Source organism: Mustela lutreola, chromosome 9, assembly GCF_030435805.1.
Source record: "Mustela lutreola isolate mMusLut2 chromosome 9, mMusLut2.pri, whole genome shotgun sequence".
NCBI lineage: Eukaryota > Metazoa > Chordata > Mammalia > Carnivora > Mustelidae > Mustela > Mustela lutreola.
The window spans coordinates 105,589,994-105,603,395 of NC_081298.1; the positions used below are offsets into that span (position 1 = coordinate 105,589,994).

The window sequence follows — 13,402 nt, forward strand, 5'->3', positions numbered from 1 at the left end:
TGTTGAGAAATCTGGAACCTTTAGGCAGCGATTAGATTTTTTTTTCTTGTGCTTTACCACATTTCACATTCAACAAATCTCATTAATATGTGAAATAAACCAATAACTTCTCCTGGCTTATTTTACCCTTAATGTACGGAAACAGAAATTTCTTCTCAGACCAGGATGGCATTGAACTTCCCTGGTAGTAAAGGGCCCTCAATTTTATTATGATGCTTGCAACTAAAACAAAACTGTAGCTCTTTTCATTGATCCCCAGGATTTCTTATTTCCCTATTTCCTTCTGCTAGCTCTTATATTTAATCCTTCTTTATGCTTCCTTCCTTTTCTCCCTCTCCTCAGCTCTAACTAAAAACTAAAAACTCCCTCTCTCCCTCTTCTCTCTCCCTCTCCTCAGACATTCCTAATCAGCTTCTGTGTGTCAGATATTCAGTAACAAAGCTTGATCAAACAGACCACCTTCTCATTGTTAGAGAACTTACAAATTAAACCAATAAAGGCTGTAATTTCAAAGAGCACCTAGTAGGAAACACGGGACCCTGTGAGAAATCAGTGTAGGTGAAGGCTTCATCCAGGAAGTGGCAGCTGAGCTGGGGTGGAAGGATGAGGAGGAGTTAGCTAAGCATCTCCTCCCATTTAGAGCTGGGGAGTAGGGGGTTGGGCAGAGACCAGGACTGTCATAGCACCAGTCCCCAGGGCTGGTTGCCAGAAGTGCTCATAAATATTTGTGGGAGTAAGGGACAATGAGAGAAATATAAAATCAATGAAAATGTGTCCATTTTGTTTTGAAACAAATTAAGAACGTAACTGTTACTAATTCAAAGAGATCCAAAATTAAAAAAAAAAAAAAAAACCAGAAGGAGAAAGTGGCACAAGATGAACAGTCAAATCATATTCAGGATACAGGGGGATTTTATTCTCTATCCGATCAGCCATTAGAAGCCATGGAAGGGTTATTTTTTATAGCTGATGTTTAAAAAAATGCCTATTGTGTTCTAAAGCTAAAGACTACTTGCATGATTTCATATAATCCTTGAAACAATCCTATGATAGTACTATTAGTATGCCAATTTTACAGACTGAGGACACTGAAATGTAGAGGCTGTTTGCTCAACACGGTTAATAAGTGGCAGAGGCTTGACTCCACAACCCCTTATTCTTTTTTTTTTTTTTTTTTTTTAAAGATTTTATTTATTTATTTGACAGAGAGAGATCACAAGCAGGCAGAGAGGCAGGCAGAGAGAGAGGAGGAAGCAGGCTCCCTGCTGAGCAGAGAGCCCGACGTGGGACTCGATCCCAGCACCCTGAGATCATGACCTGAGCCGAAGGCAGCGGCTTAACCCACTGAGCCACCCAGGCGCCCCACAACCCCTTATTCTTAACCACTATATTACACATGCTATGAGCAAGAAAGAGAAGTAGGTAAGCAAGTATGAACAGCTGATTCTAATCTCCTTGGCAGGAACAGCCCCACTGTGGAGTTTGGTAGCATAGGGGTATCCGGGTTTAATGAGCTAATCATTAAATTTAACTAATCCCCTTGTTCTGACTCCATATTAACCAAATAACCTTCTAATTATATTCTGGCTTCCCATATAGATTTTTCTGCTGGGAGATAATGCACTGACCAGCCTACACACGCAATTTGTTCCAGTTGGCAATTTTATTACTCATTGTGAGTTAATAAATCGGCATTCTGCTTTAAAAAAAAAATGAAATACACTAAAACAAGAAAAATTATTAAATAATCTTATACAGTTGTTTTTCTGTGGTGAGTTTTAAAAATAAAAACATACATGTTGTCTCTTCCGTGATTTAACCTCGCTGCATGCTTTGAGCCACCATGGATGTGGTCAGAAAAGTCTAAGAGATCATGAGTGCTTCCCTAACCTCCTTTGTCAAAGCCCCTAGCACAGCCCAAGGGCTTCCATTGTTTCCCAATGGCAAACTCCCACCTTTCTCCAGCGCTGACAAGACTGTTCTTCAGAATTTAGCTGATTCTCTGAGCGTTAAAGCAGCTGGAGGCTGTTCCAAGGAGTCTCCTCCATCTCCCCGGGGAAACGTGCATCCTATCCTAGGAGCAGGCCTTTCCCTAAAAACATCACTAAACCCGATGTTAATGCATGCGGGACCACCAGGACCGCAGCCCCTGTCAAACCCCCACGGCGTCTCGGCCCCCGGACGATAGGAAGTGACACCTGCCCTCCTTTCCACTTGTGGGCTTCTTCCAAACGCGGACTCCATGAAATCCGTTCCCGACTTCCTACTCCTTGTTGGCTCAAGTTTTGTTTTGTTCTTTTCTTCTTCTCTCCCTGTAATTCCCTTCATGGGCAAAACTGGGACAAACGCAGGTGGATCTTTTAAAGTGAAAGCTTCATGAAATGGACCATTTCATCTTACTAAGAGATCTGCTTAATCACATACAAAAGCTAAAACAGGGCTTTCCCCCCAAGAAAAATATTCAACAGTGTCCTGAACAGAGGACTGAAAGGACACTCTGAACAGTGATTATTTTCCCGTCAGAGATATAGGAAAGTCAGCAAGTGCCAGGTCAGCCTTGTGAGGGGCCTCCTTTCTTGGACGGAGCAAAGGCCTGAGTCGAAGAAGGGGCTGGAGTACGGCCCTCACTGCAGGAGCAACAAAGGGAAAGGGCCTCCCTCAGAAACTTTAGCGCTGTGGTGGAAGTAAGACGGCAATCCATGACAGAACTACCGTTATTCTGCTTTTCGGCCATTTTCACCACTGAGGCATTAACCAAGAAATTACTAGCAACCCCCAGGATTTCCAGCCCCCAGCTGCGCGCCGGGTGGGGATGAATAAGGCCGTGCGAAGAATAGTGCGCTGACCAGCCAAGATGGCCACTTTCACATGGCCGAGGGCCACTGGCTCCCCGTCCCCAGGGTATCTAAAGGCGGGGCCGGCCGGAAAGACCCTCCGGCAGAGCCTGAGGACAAAACCTCGGCCGATTCTCTTCGTCACCGCTGGGGGACGCGACCTCGCGGACAGACAGCTCGGTCAACGGTCGGAAGGAAAGTGCCATGTCACAGCAAGGGGAAGAGGCCCCTAAAGTCTTCGTCGCTTTTCCTTTCACTTCGAGCACGGAAGGGTACAAGGACCCCAAATACTCGCACTTCCACTTGGCCCTTGTTAGAAGTGCTTAATATGACTAAATATTCGCAGGAAGGGCGCGTTAGCTCCGCTCGCTCCCCCTACCCCGCGGAGTGGTTCAGCCCGGGCTCCCTTTCCGCGCACCTCCCCTTCGGCCTACCCCCGCGCGAGTGGCGCATTGGCGCGCGGCGCCGAGGGGCGGGGCCCGTGTCGGGCGCGCGCGGGCGCTGTGTATAAATACTGGGCCGCATCGCCCGCCGCCTCGTTCGCTCCGCGCCGCCCGCCCGAGCTGAGTAGAACGCTGTCTTCTCCTTGTGCATTTCGCACTCGTCGCCTCGCCGCTCCCTTTTCCCTCAACGCCACTTATATTTACCGCTACGAACACCAACATGAACGGGCAGCTCAACGGCTTTCACGAGGCGTTCATCGAGGAGGGCACGTTCCTCTTCACCTCGGAGTCTGTGGGGGAAGGCCACCCAGGTGAGGTGACGGGCCCTGGAGCGAGGTGAGGGGCGGGGCGTGGGCAGGCCCGGCAGGGACCGGCCAGCCGCGGTGCCCACGCTGGTTGCCCTCGTCGGGCGGAGGGTGAGAAGAGCGGCGGCCGCGCGCCTTCCTCGTGGCGCCGCCGGTGCCGAGCGCGTGGCCGCCACTCCCCTCCCCCTTCCTCTCCTCTCCTCCCATCCGGCCGCGCGCCTCGGCATGCGGAAGATTCCAGAAAACGAGAAGGGCGGGGGCCGGGGCAGCTGTGCTCCACTCGGGGAGGGCACTATTTCCTCATCTCCGCCCTGTCGTCTGAAAGCCCTCGAGTGGGCGACTGGCCGTGAGTGCTCGCGGCCGGTCCTCGGGAGCGCGCGCCCCGCATTGCAGCCGCAACCACGTGTTTGCCGCATGTGGCATCTGGGCGAGGGGGAGCCGTCCGGCTTCCGGCGCGCTCGGGTGTGCGGAGTGGGGGGCCCGGACCTCGGGACCTGTGCCGTCTCTGTTAATTCCTTGCCTTGGGCTGTTACGGCCCCAGAAGACGACGGACGTGCCCTTCGGCAATATATGGCCTTGCCTTCAAGGTGACAGTCTCCAACTAAATATAGCGCAGGTTGGGGGAGGCTTTCCTTATTTGGACCACGTTTGAAAAGGATAGGAAACATGAATTAAGTGTAAGCTGCAATTGCGTTGGATTTCCCTTTAAAGTCTTGGGTGCTTTACCGTTAGGTAAGGTTTTACTGAACATTTCCTTCTCTGGGCTTTGTCCACTAGTCCGCCATTATGGAGATCAATTTACACGTGAACGAATGAAGCTGTTTCAAGGAACTTTCAATCTCAGCCTGAAAACATCACCTAGTGGACATAACTATTTTGCTGTACAGGTTCTGCCTTTTCTTGGGATGATCACAGTGACATAGTTATCTAAAGTCTTAATGGTCTTCAGAATCCATTTCTGTTTAGTAAGTCTGCTGTGCCTCTGATGAAATCCACAAGCAACCTACCGGTGTGGGAGAGGATAGACGCCAAGATCTGATGAGGGAAGGTCATGTGTTCTGGTGTGGGTTACCCACCTTCCCTCAAGTGTTGAGAACTTCACGTGTATTTGATTCACCTTTTATTAAAGTGTTGAGAACTTCATATGTATTTGATTCACCTTTTATTAAAGTGTTGAGAACTTCACATGTATTTGATTCGCCTTTTATTAATTTAGTCACTTAAGGTATAGGCACATATAGCAGTTTGTGAATTAAGTCTTGAGCTTCTGACTTGACTGCCATACACATTCTGCTTTAATTGTTCCGGATAATTGTAGAAAATTCAATTTCCCTGGAATCTCTAGGGGAGGTATTTCTGTTTTCCCACTTAATAGATGGCAATGAAGTGGGGAAGAAACAAGGATTCAGAATACATTTGGACATTTTCCAGCATGTTCAGCTCATTTTCCTGGACTACACTTTGGCAGATTCAGTTATTTTATTCTTTCTCTTTGACATTTTCTGTTGCTCTGATTAGTGTTCCTTATGATCAGGGAGAAATTGATAACAAGGGAAGAAGACAGTTCACCTTTCTCGTTGGTTAGATTTATAATGAAGACTTTAAATTTGTGGGATAAAATGTCAGTATGATTGTCCTTGAGAAATAATACTGTAAAGCAAAATGTTTTCCAGCTTTGCCTTTCAGTTTGAAGATAAACTTTCTGCCTTAACTTGATTAATTCCAATTATCTGGCTCTTCTGTTTAACAGTGGAAATTGTTTTGCCTGGGAACTTATTTTTTCAAAATGTCTGAAATACTTTAGAGATGGGATGAAATCCTTCTAAGGTGTAAATTGCATGTATCACAGTGAATTTAAAGGTATTAAACATGCTGGGCATTCTGCTGGCTGATCTGAATTGGTGAGCTTGTGGTGCAGCTATATTAAGACTGGTGTCAGGTTTTCAAGTAATATGCAGCATTATATCCATCATTTGGCAAATGGTTTCTGGTAAAGCAGTACTTATAATTAGACAGCAATTCAGATCTCCGTATTTGAAATTCCACTGAACTCCATGCTTGAAAATGATTAAATGGTAAATTTTATGTTCTGTAGGTTTTACCACATTTTTATTATTGTTACTACTTTTTAAAGACTTTACTTATTTGACAAAGAGAGACATAAGTGGCAGGGGAGTGGGAGAGGGAGAAGCAGGCTTCCCAGTGAGCAGGGAGTCTGATGTGGGGCTCTGTCCCAGGATCCTGGGGCCAGAACCCGGGCCAGAGGCAGCCGCTTAACGACTGAGCCATTCAGTTGCCCATTTACCAGATTTTAAAAGAAAGATCTCCCAAAGATCTGTACAGCAGTACTTATAAGGAAGAACAACAAACTTCCATTGACCATAAGAGAGAGATTGAGTCAGGATTCTTTTTTTCCACAGATAAGATTTGTGACCAGATCAGCGATGCTGTGCTTGATGCCCACCTTCAGCAGGACCCTGATGCCAAAGTGGCTTGTGGTAGGTTCTAAACATTGCTTGCTTAACCAACAGATGAAAAGGTAACACCGTACTTCATAAGAGTGACATTTGAGTGTGAATTTATCTTTTATTAGAAACTGTTGCAAAAACTGGAATGATCCTTCTTGCTGGGGAAATTACATCCAGAGCTGCTGTTGACTACCAGAAAGTGGTTCGTGAAACCATTAAACACATTGGATATGATGATTCTTCCAAAGGTGTGTTTTAATGAGTTGGCATTTCTAAGCTCATTTTTCCACGTTTTCAACTTTCTCTAGTTCTGTCTTTAGAGTGTCCCTGCTAAACCATTAATCCCAGTTGTACAGTTTTACTATCTTTGTTGTTCCAGCCCTATTTAATTCTCTAAAAGTTCCAAGTTTTAGGTGTACAAGTTTCCCCCTGCTATCCAAAAATGGAACATTCCTATGCAACCTGGAAGCCAAAATGATGCAAAGGCTTCATTTTTACAGTAGATCTACATTAGTACATAGCTTTTTTGGTAAAAGCAGAAATCCTTTGCAAATTTTTTTCAGTCAATGAAAACAAGTACTGGTATAGGTCTTTGTTAAAGGTGTGAAACACTTTAGAAAAGTGGGGGGGTGCCTGTATTTGATTTAGCAGTATTTAAAATTCCAGACATTTGTTGTAAATAGAAGGCATTGGTATTTCTTTGTGTACGCGCCCCCCCCCCTTTTTTTTCCTAAAGGCATTGTTTTGTTTGTAGGGTTTGACTACAAGACTTGTAATGTGCTGGTAGCCTTGGAGCAACAGTCACCAGATATTGCTCAAGGTGTTCATCTTGACCGGAACGAGGAAGACATTGGTGCAGGGGACCAGGTACCTTGGTGTAGACTGTCTGCATCTCTTCTAACATTAAATTCCAAAGCTTGGATTGATGACATTGACTTTTTCCTTTTGTAGGGTTTGATGTTTGGTTATGCCACTGATGAAACTGAGGAATGTATGCCTTTAACTATTGTCTTAGCACACAAGCTCAATGCAAAACTAGCTGAACTACGCCGCAATGGCACTTTGCCTTGGTTACGTCCAGATTCTAAAACTCAAGTAAGTGATGATTATAAAGCTGGATTACACATACTTCACAGAACATCCATAAACTTGTTTAAAGCTAACTGGAAAAAGACTAGTATTTATCCTTCATATTATAATTTAGTTTTGTCTTGGTTCTGTATCTAGTAAACTGATGTTCTGATCATCTGATTTGTCTTCAAGGTGACTGTGCAGTATATGCAGGATCGAGGTGCTGTACTTCCCATCAGAGTCCACACAATTGTTATATCTGTTCAGCATGATGAAGAGGTTTGCCTTGATGAGATGAGGGATGCCCTAAAGGAGAAAGTCATCAAAGCAGTTGTACCTGCAAAATATCTTGATGAGGATACAATCTATCATCTACAGCCAAGTGGCAGATTTGTTATTGGTGGGCCCCAGGTAAGGCCTTATATACAATTCAACTTTTTTGAATTTTCTTTATGTTGACTTGCAAATTTGACTATTGTCACCTTTTTTGAGTGGGGGGGGGGGTGTTAGAAAACAGCCAGATGCTTTCACATTTTATTAGCTACGGTATAGCTTTTTGGTTTTTTTGCTTTTGACTCTTTTGAGTATATTTGCTGAGTGATACAGAATAGGTGTTTAACAAACCTGATCCACAGAACCGTTTATTGGAAAGCACAAAGTGACTTAAATCCTGTAATTTCAGGGTGATGCTGGTTTGACTGGCCGTAAGATCATTGTGGACACTTATGGCGGTTGGGGAGCTCATGGAGGAGGTGCCTTTTCAGGAAAAGATTATACCAAGGTGGACCGTTCAGCTGCTTATGCTGCTCGTTGGGTGGCAAAATCCCTTGTTAAAGGAGGTCTGTGCAGAAGGGTTCTTGTTCAGGTACATATTTTTTTGTGTAACTGGATTGATTAGAAGGCATGCAAGCGGGAGGGCATTTAGCATAGTATTCGTCTTTTTTAAATACCAGCGTATTACATAAGTGTGTGGGTCTTTTAAACACTGACTCTTATGACATTTGAATCCTTTTAGGTCTCTTATGCTATTGGAGTTTCTCATCCATTGTCTATCTCCATTTTCCATTATGGCACCTCTCAGAAGAGTGAGAGAGAGCTATTAGAGATTGTGAAGAAGAATTTTGACCTCCGCCCTGGGGTCATTGTCAGGTAAAGATGGTAAAGCCTATTGCTAGTTAAAAATGAGGGTGTGGGTATATGTACATATATTTGAGATATATTCAAATCAAGGTGAAGGTCTGAAGATTTCTCAAGTGGGGAAATGTTTTAAGTCCTAGAACTGTTGATGTTACCTTTAAATTGCCTTTAGTAAAGGCTTATGTATGTTAAGAACAATCTAAAACTACAGTGCTCCATGGCTTAGATTAACCACCCTAGAAAGTCTTCCACATTTGATAATGGGGATTTGTGCTTGTGTTATCTAAGGATGTTTATTTTATTTATAAGCAATTAGTACAGATAAGTGGGCTATTCAAGGCTGCTATAAAGAAAATAAACAGGGTGTGGGCATGGGACCTTGGTAAGTATGCAATGATCTCAGAAGAGCTTTTGATACTTGCAATTTCTCAGAATAATGACGAGTTTTCATATTTGTTGAGCCAAGGATGGAAAAACAAGAACTGTAGTTACTAATAAGGACTGTGCGAGGAGTTTGGACACCAGAGAAGTAACAAACACTTCTGCCACAAACTTTTTTCCTAGCAAACCCCAGAGAACTGAACTCATTTGCCAGAACTCTTGAAAATGAGTCTTGCTGATTGTTTTGCTTTATTTTAATTGAATGCTACATATTAAGTTACGGACTTGTATATTCCAGGGATCTGGATCTGAAGAAGCCAATTTATCAGAGGACTGCAGCCTATGGCCACTTTGGTAGGGACAGCTTCCCATGGGAAGTGCCCAAAAAGCTTAAATATTGAAAGTGTTAGCCTTTTTTCCCCAGACTTGTTGGCGTAGGCTACAGAGAAGCCTTCAAGCTCTGAGGGAAAGGGCCCTTCTTCCTAAATTTTCCTGTCCTCTTTCAGCTCCTGATCAGTTGCAGTCACTCCTAGTCAATGACATGAATTTTAGCTTGTGTGGGGGACTGTAAGTTGGGCTTGCTATTCTGTCCCTAGGTGTTTTGTTCACCATTATAATGAATTTAGTGAGCATAGGTAATCCATGTAACTGCCTAGAAAAAAACCAACAACACTGTAGTAAATAATGCTTTTTGAAATTGAACCTTTGTGCCCTATCACCCAACCTTCTAAAATCCTAATTGCATTGACTTTCCCACCAAATGCTGAAAATGTCCTGTAATGTGCACGTAAAGTACTTGTAGTTCCATTATAGCCTCTGTCTGGCGATGCCATAGCCCTGTCAGCATGAATTTGTAATGTCTTGAGCTCTATTATGAATGTGAAGCCTTCCCTTATCTTCCTATAACTTGATCCATTTCTAATTATGTAGCTCTTTGTCAGGGAGTGTTCCCTATCCAATCACTCTTGCATGTAACGCAAGTTCCAGTTGGAGCTCTAGCCTGACAGAAAAAAAAAAAAAAGGCAGTTACCATTAAACCATCTCCCTGGTGCTTATGCTCTTAATTGCCATCTCTTAAATAGCACCAAATCAAAATCTCTCCACTTTTCAGCTGTCTTTTGGAGGACGTACGTAATAAGGTTTTTATTTAGTAAACCAACCCTATGCATGGTTTCAGCACTAGCCAAACCACCAACTCCTAGCTCTAGAAAAACAGGCACTTGGCACCCTTGTGATGTCATACAGAGAAGTCACAGGGCAGTACCTGAGGGTCTGTAGGTTGCACACTTTGGTACCAGATAACTTTTTTTTTTCTTTATAAGAAAGACTGAGTATTCCACACTGCACAATAATTCCTCCCAGGGTTTTAACTTTGTTTTATTTTCAAAACCAGGTCCAATGAGCTTTCTGAACAGCTGGTGTAGCTACAGAGAAACCAGCTTCCTTCAGAGAGCAGTGCTTTTGGCGGGGAGGAGGAAATCCCTTCATACTTGAACATTTTCTAATTGCTTATTTATTGTATTCTGGGGTATGGCGTAAGTACAGAGAAGCCATCACCTCAGATGGCAGCTTTTAAAAGATTTTTTTTTTTTTTTTTCCTCAACACCATGATTCCTTTAACAACATGTTTCCAGCATTCCCAGGTAGGCCAAGGTGTCCTACAGAAAAACCTTGGGTTAGACCTACAGGGGGTCTGGCTGGTGTTAACAGAAGGGAGGGCAGAGCTGGTGCGGCTGGCCATGGAGAAAGCTGACTTGGCTGGTGTGGTACAGAGAAGCCAGCTTGTTTACATGCTTATTCCATGACTGCTTGCCCTAAGCAGAAAGTGCCTTTCAGGATCTATTTTTGGAGGTTTATTACGTATGTCTGGTTCTCAATTCCAACAGTTTAATGAAGATCTAAATAAAATGCTAGGTTCTACCTTAACTGTGTCCATTATTCTTTAAAAGTGTTCGTATGAATATTATCTGAGAATATATTCTTTATCCCTGAATAATTGTAAACCTTCTCATGGTTCAGGGAAATCACCTCACACCCCTTCAACCACGACTGCAAGCATTTTAATAGGTTTGGAAAGCCGATCCCTAGCATGAAGAAAAACACTCAAGATTCGATCTGTTTGTCCAGCACTGCCTTTTTGGCTGATAAAATGGCCAAGATCCATGTGTCCTTACTGCAGCAGCCACTCAACCACCAGGAATGTTTTAAAATTGCCCAAGATCAAGGACAAAACATGGAATGGTACTGTTTACTCTTTTTTTTTTTTTTTTTTTTAAAGACTTTATTTATTTATTTGACAGAGAGAAATCACAAGTAGGTAGAGAGGCAGGCAGAGAGAGAGAGAGGAGGAAGCAGGCTCCCTGCTGAGCAGAGAACCCGATGCGGGACTCGATCCCAGGACCCTGAGATCATGACCTGAGCAGCGGCTTTAACCACTGAGCCACCCAGGCGCCCGGTACTGTTTACTCTTAAGCTTAAGCCCATTATTTAGCTTTCCACTGTGAAAGAGTCTTAAATATGCTTTAAGTATTAATCCCTTTATTATAAACCTGTTAAAGGCTGCAAGTTAGATGTTCAGTACGTGACACAGTTGGCCAAATTTTTGAACAGTGGTGAGGGGGCCAGGTTCTAAACCATTTTATAAGCTAGCTAAAATGAAAATTTGAACAAAATTATAGTGAAGATGCTGTAAGTTTCTAAAACCTTTATTCTGAGTTTGTGTACAGAGAGGTTTACACAAGAACCACAACAATCCCTTCTTAAGCCTAGGAACTAAAAGTACAGACCACTATTTGGCATGTTTACACGAGCACGTATGAAAATCAAATGGTTCCAACTTTTTACTGCTGACCTGTAAATGTGAGTGAGACCCAAGGAATGCTTAATTACACCTATTTGGAGGCTTAAAAATTTATGTTGGGGAACCAAAGTTAAATCTGTTTTTTTAGAGAATGAACAACACATTGCTGTCAAAATAGCCATGCTGGTCAGATAAGGGGAATGATTTTGGGAAGAGTTGGGTGCCTATAGGCTGCTGGGACAGCGCCAGGGAAATTAAGGTTAGGTTCAGTACTTGCTAAGAAGATAAACTGAACCTTAAGGAGCTTGGGGAAGGATCTTAAAAGGACCGGTCTTCTGCCTAATGGGGAAAAAGATTCTAAAGGTGAAAAATAAGCAGCTCAGGGAGAAGAGAACCAAAGATGTCAACTGGGGTGATAGTGCAGGCCATGTATAGAAGGAAAGGTCAAATGTTTGGGTTAGAAGGAAATCGACTTTCTACAAAGTTTTAAAGGGATGACCTGGGTGTCAAGGGACAAAAGATCCAAATGCTGGGAGTAGAATGAAATGGAATACTTTCAAAGCCTGGCTAAAAGGACACTGACAGCCCATTCCTATAATGGTTGCACAGGACCTGATTTCCTCCTGAAATCTGAACTCAAGATTTATTCCATTGAACAGCTTTTCTCATAAACAGTATTAAAAGGACTACCTTTCCACTCCATCATTTTCACTGGGAAAAAGAGGTGGTATACTAACAATTTTAGGATAGCATCCTTGCCTATATTAAAACTACTCTTAAGAATTCCTTCCCCAAAAGAACTATTCTTACCAGTCAAATAATGGGCATGGGAAGGGGAGGGCGGGCGGGTAGGGCAGGGGAACAGAAGATAGCTGAACTTACTAGCAAAGGACATTGTGCCATGGTATACTGTGTCATTGAGATCTACAAAACTATTGAAAACCAGTGTTTCCCCCACACTATTCTTACAAAAGTGATCAAGATACCCTGTGGAACAGCTACTGCTAGCTTAACGCAGACAATATCTTGTAGGAATCAGGCTTCAGTGGGATGCCCTTAATTCAGGCCCAACCTGCACAACTGCACCTACTCTGGTCTAAGGGTGAAAGAATATAGGAAGTTACTAGAGATGAACAGACTGAAAAAGAGGTAGAATTGATACAACTTAGAATTTGAGAAATGAGAAAAAAAGGAAGACTCAAGACAGGATTCAGATGGCTCGGCCGGAAAAAAAAAAAAAAAAAAAAAAAAAACAACTGCCACTCATAAAGGAGAAGCAGGTCTGAGCTGGGGATGAATGTAAAGTTATGTTTAGGACAGAGTTTGAAAGCTTTGTTGGATACCCAGGTGGAGAGAATTAGATGTATAGGTGGAGAGCACAGGAAAAAAAAAGCTAATAAGCAGCATCACTGGAAACCATGAGGTGGACACAATCATCCCAAGTGTGTATGGTGAGAAGGCAGCTGCGGAGGAAAGAACCACTGACTGAGAAGGCGGGGGTGGGGTGGGACATGAGAAGAGAAGCCTGAAAAGAGAGATGTCATCCTTTATCGAAGTTGCTGGGACTGCTAATTCATTGCTGGTCTTTGCTATGAGACCCAGAGCATCCAGAGCAGGAGCTTTCTTTCCTCCACCTTTTTTCTCTGCATTCTTACTTCCTAGCCCAGTGCCAAGTTTTTGAGTTTTCAAGGAACTGAGGTGTTTCCTCAATCGCCCTGTACATCCAGACCTACAGAATAACTGCAAACATACCGTAATCCATAACCAAGTTTGGTTAATTCCTACTTTACATCACTCTCTTTTCACTTTAAAGGCTAGAATAATGCTAAATACACTGAGCTCAAGGGACCTACTACCAATCTTCTAAATTTCCTTATTAGTTTGACTTTGTCCTATTCTAACTATTCTCATAGCTGCTAGGGAAAAAACTACTGGCTGTATACATAATAGTAACAATGAAGAA

At 43.3% G+C, this 13,402-nt stretch overlaps 1 protein-coding gene across 1 annotated transcript; it reads left to right on the forward strand.

Annotated features, from left to right (window-relative positions):
* Nucleotides 1-3,362: 3,362 nt before the first annotated feature.
* MAT2A (methionine adenosyltransferase 2A) lies at nucleotides 3,363-10,565 on the forward strand. Its single transcript, XM_059188247.1, has 9 exons — nucleotides 3,363-3,588; nucleotides 6,003-6,080; nucleotides 6,176-6,298; nucleotides 6,805-6,917; nucleotides 7,002-7,145; nucleotides 7,314-7,532; nucleotides 7,804-7,986; nucleotides 8,137-8,270; nucleotides 8,938-10,565. The coding sequence occupies exons 1-9, from the start codon at nucleotides 3,498-3,500 to the stop codon at nucleotides 9,038-9,040; spliced, it is 1,188 nt and encodes a 395-aa protein (XP_059044230.1). The 5' UTR covers nucleotides 3,363-3,497; the 3' UTR covers nucleotides 9,041-10,565.
* The last annotated feature ends 2,837 nt before the right edge of the window (nucleotides 10,566-13,402 follow it).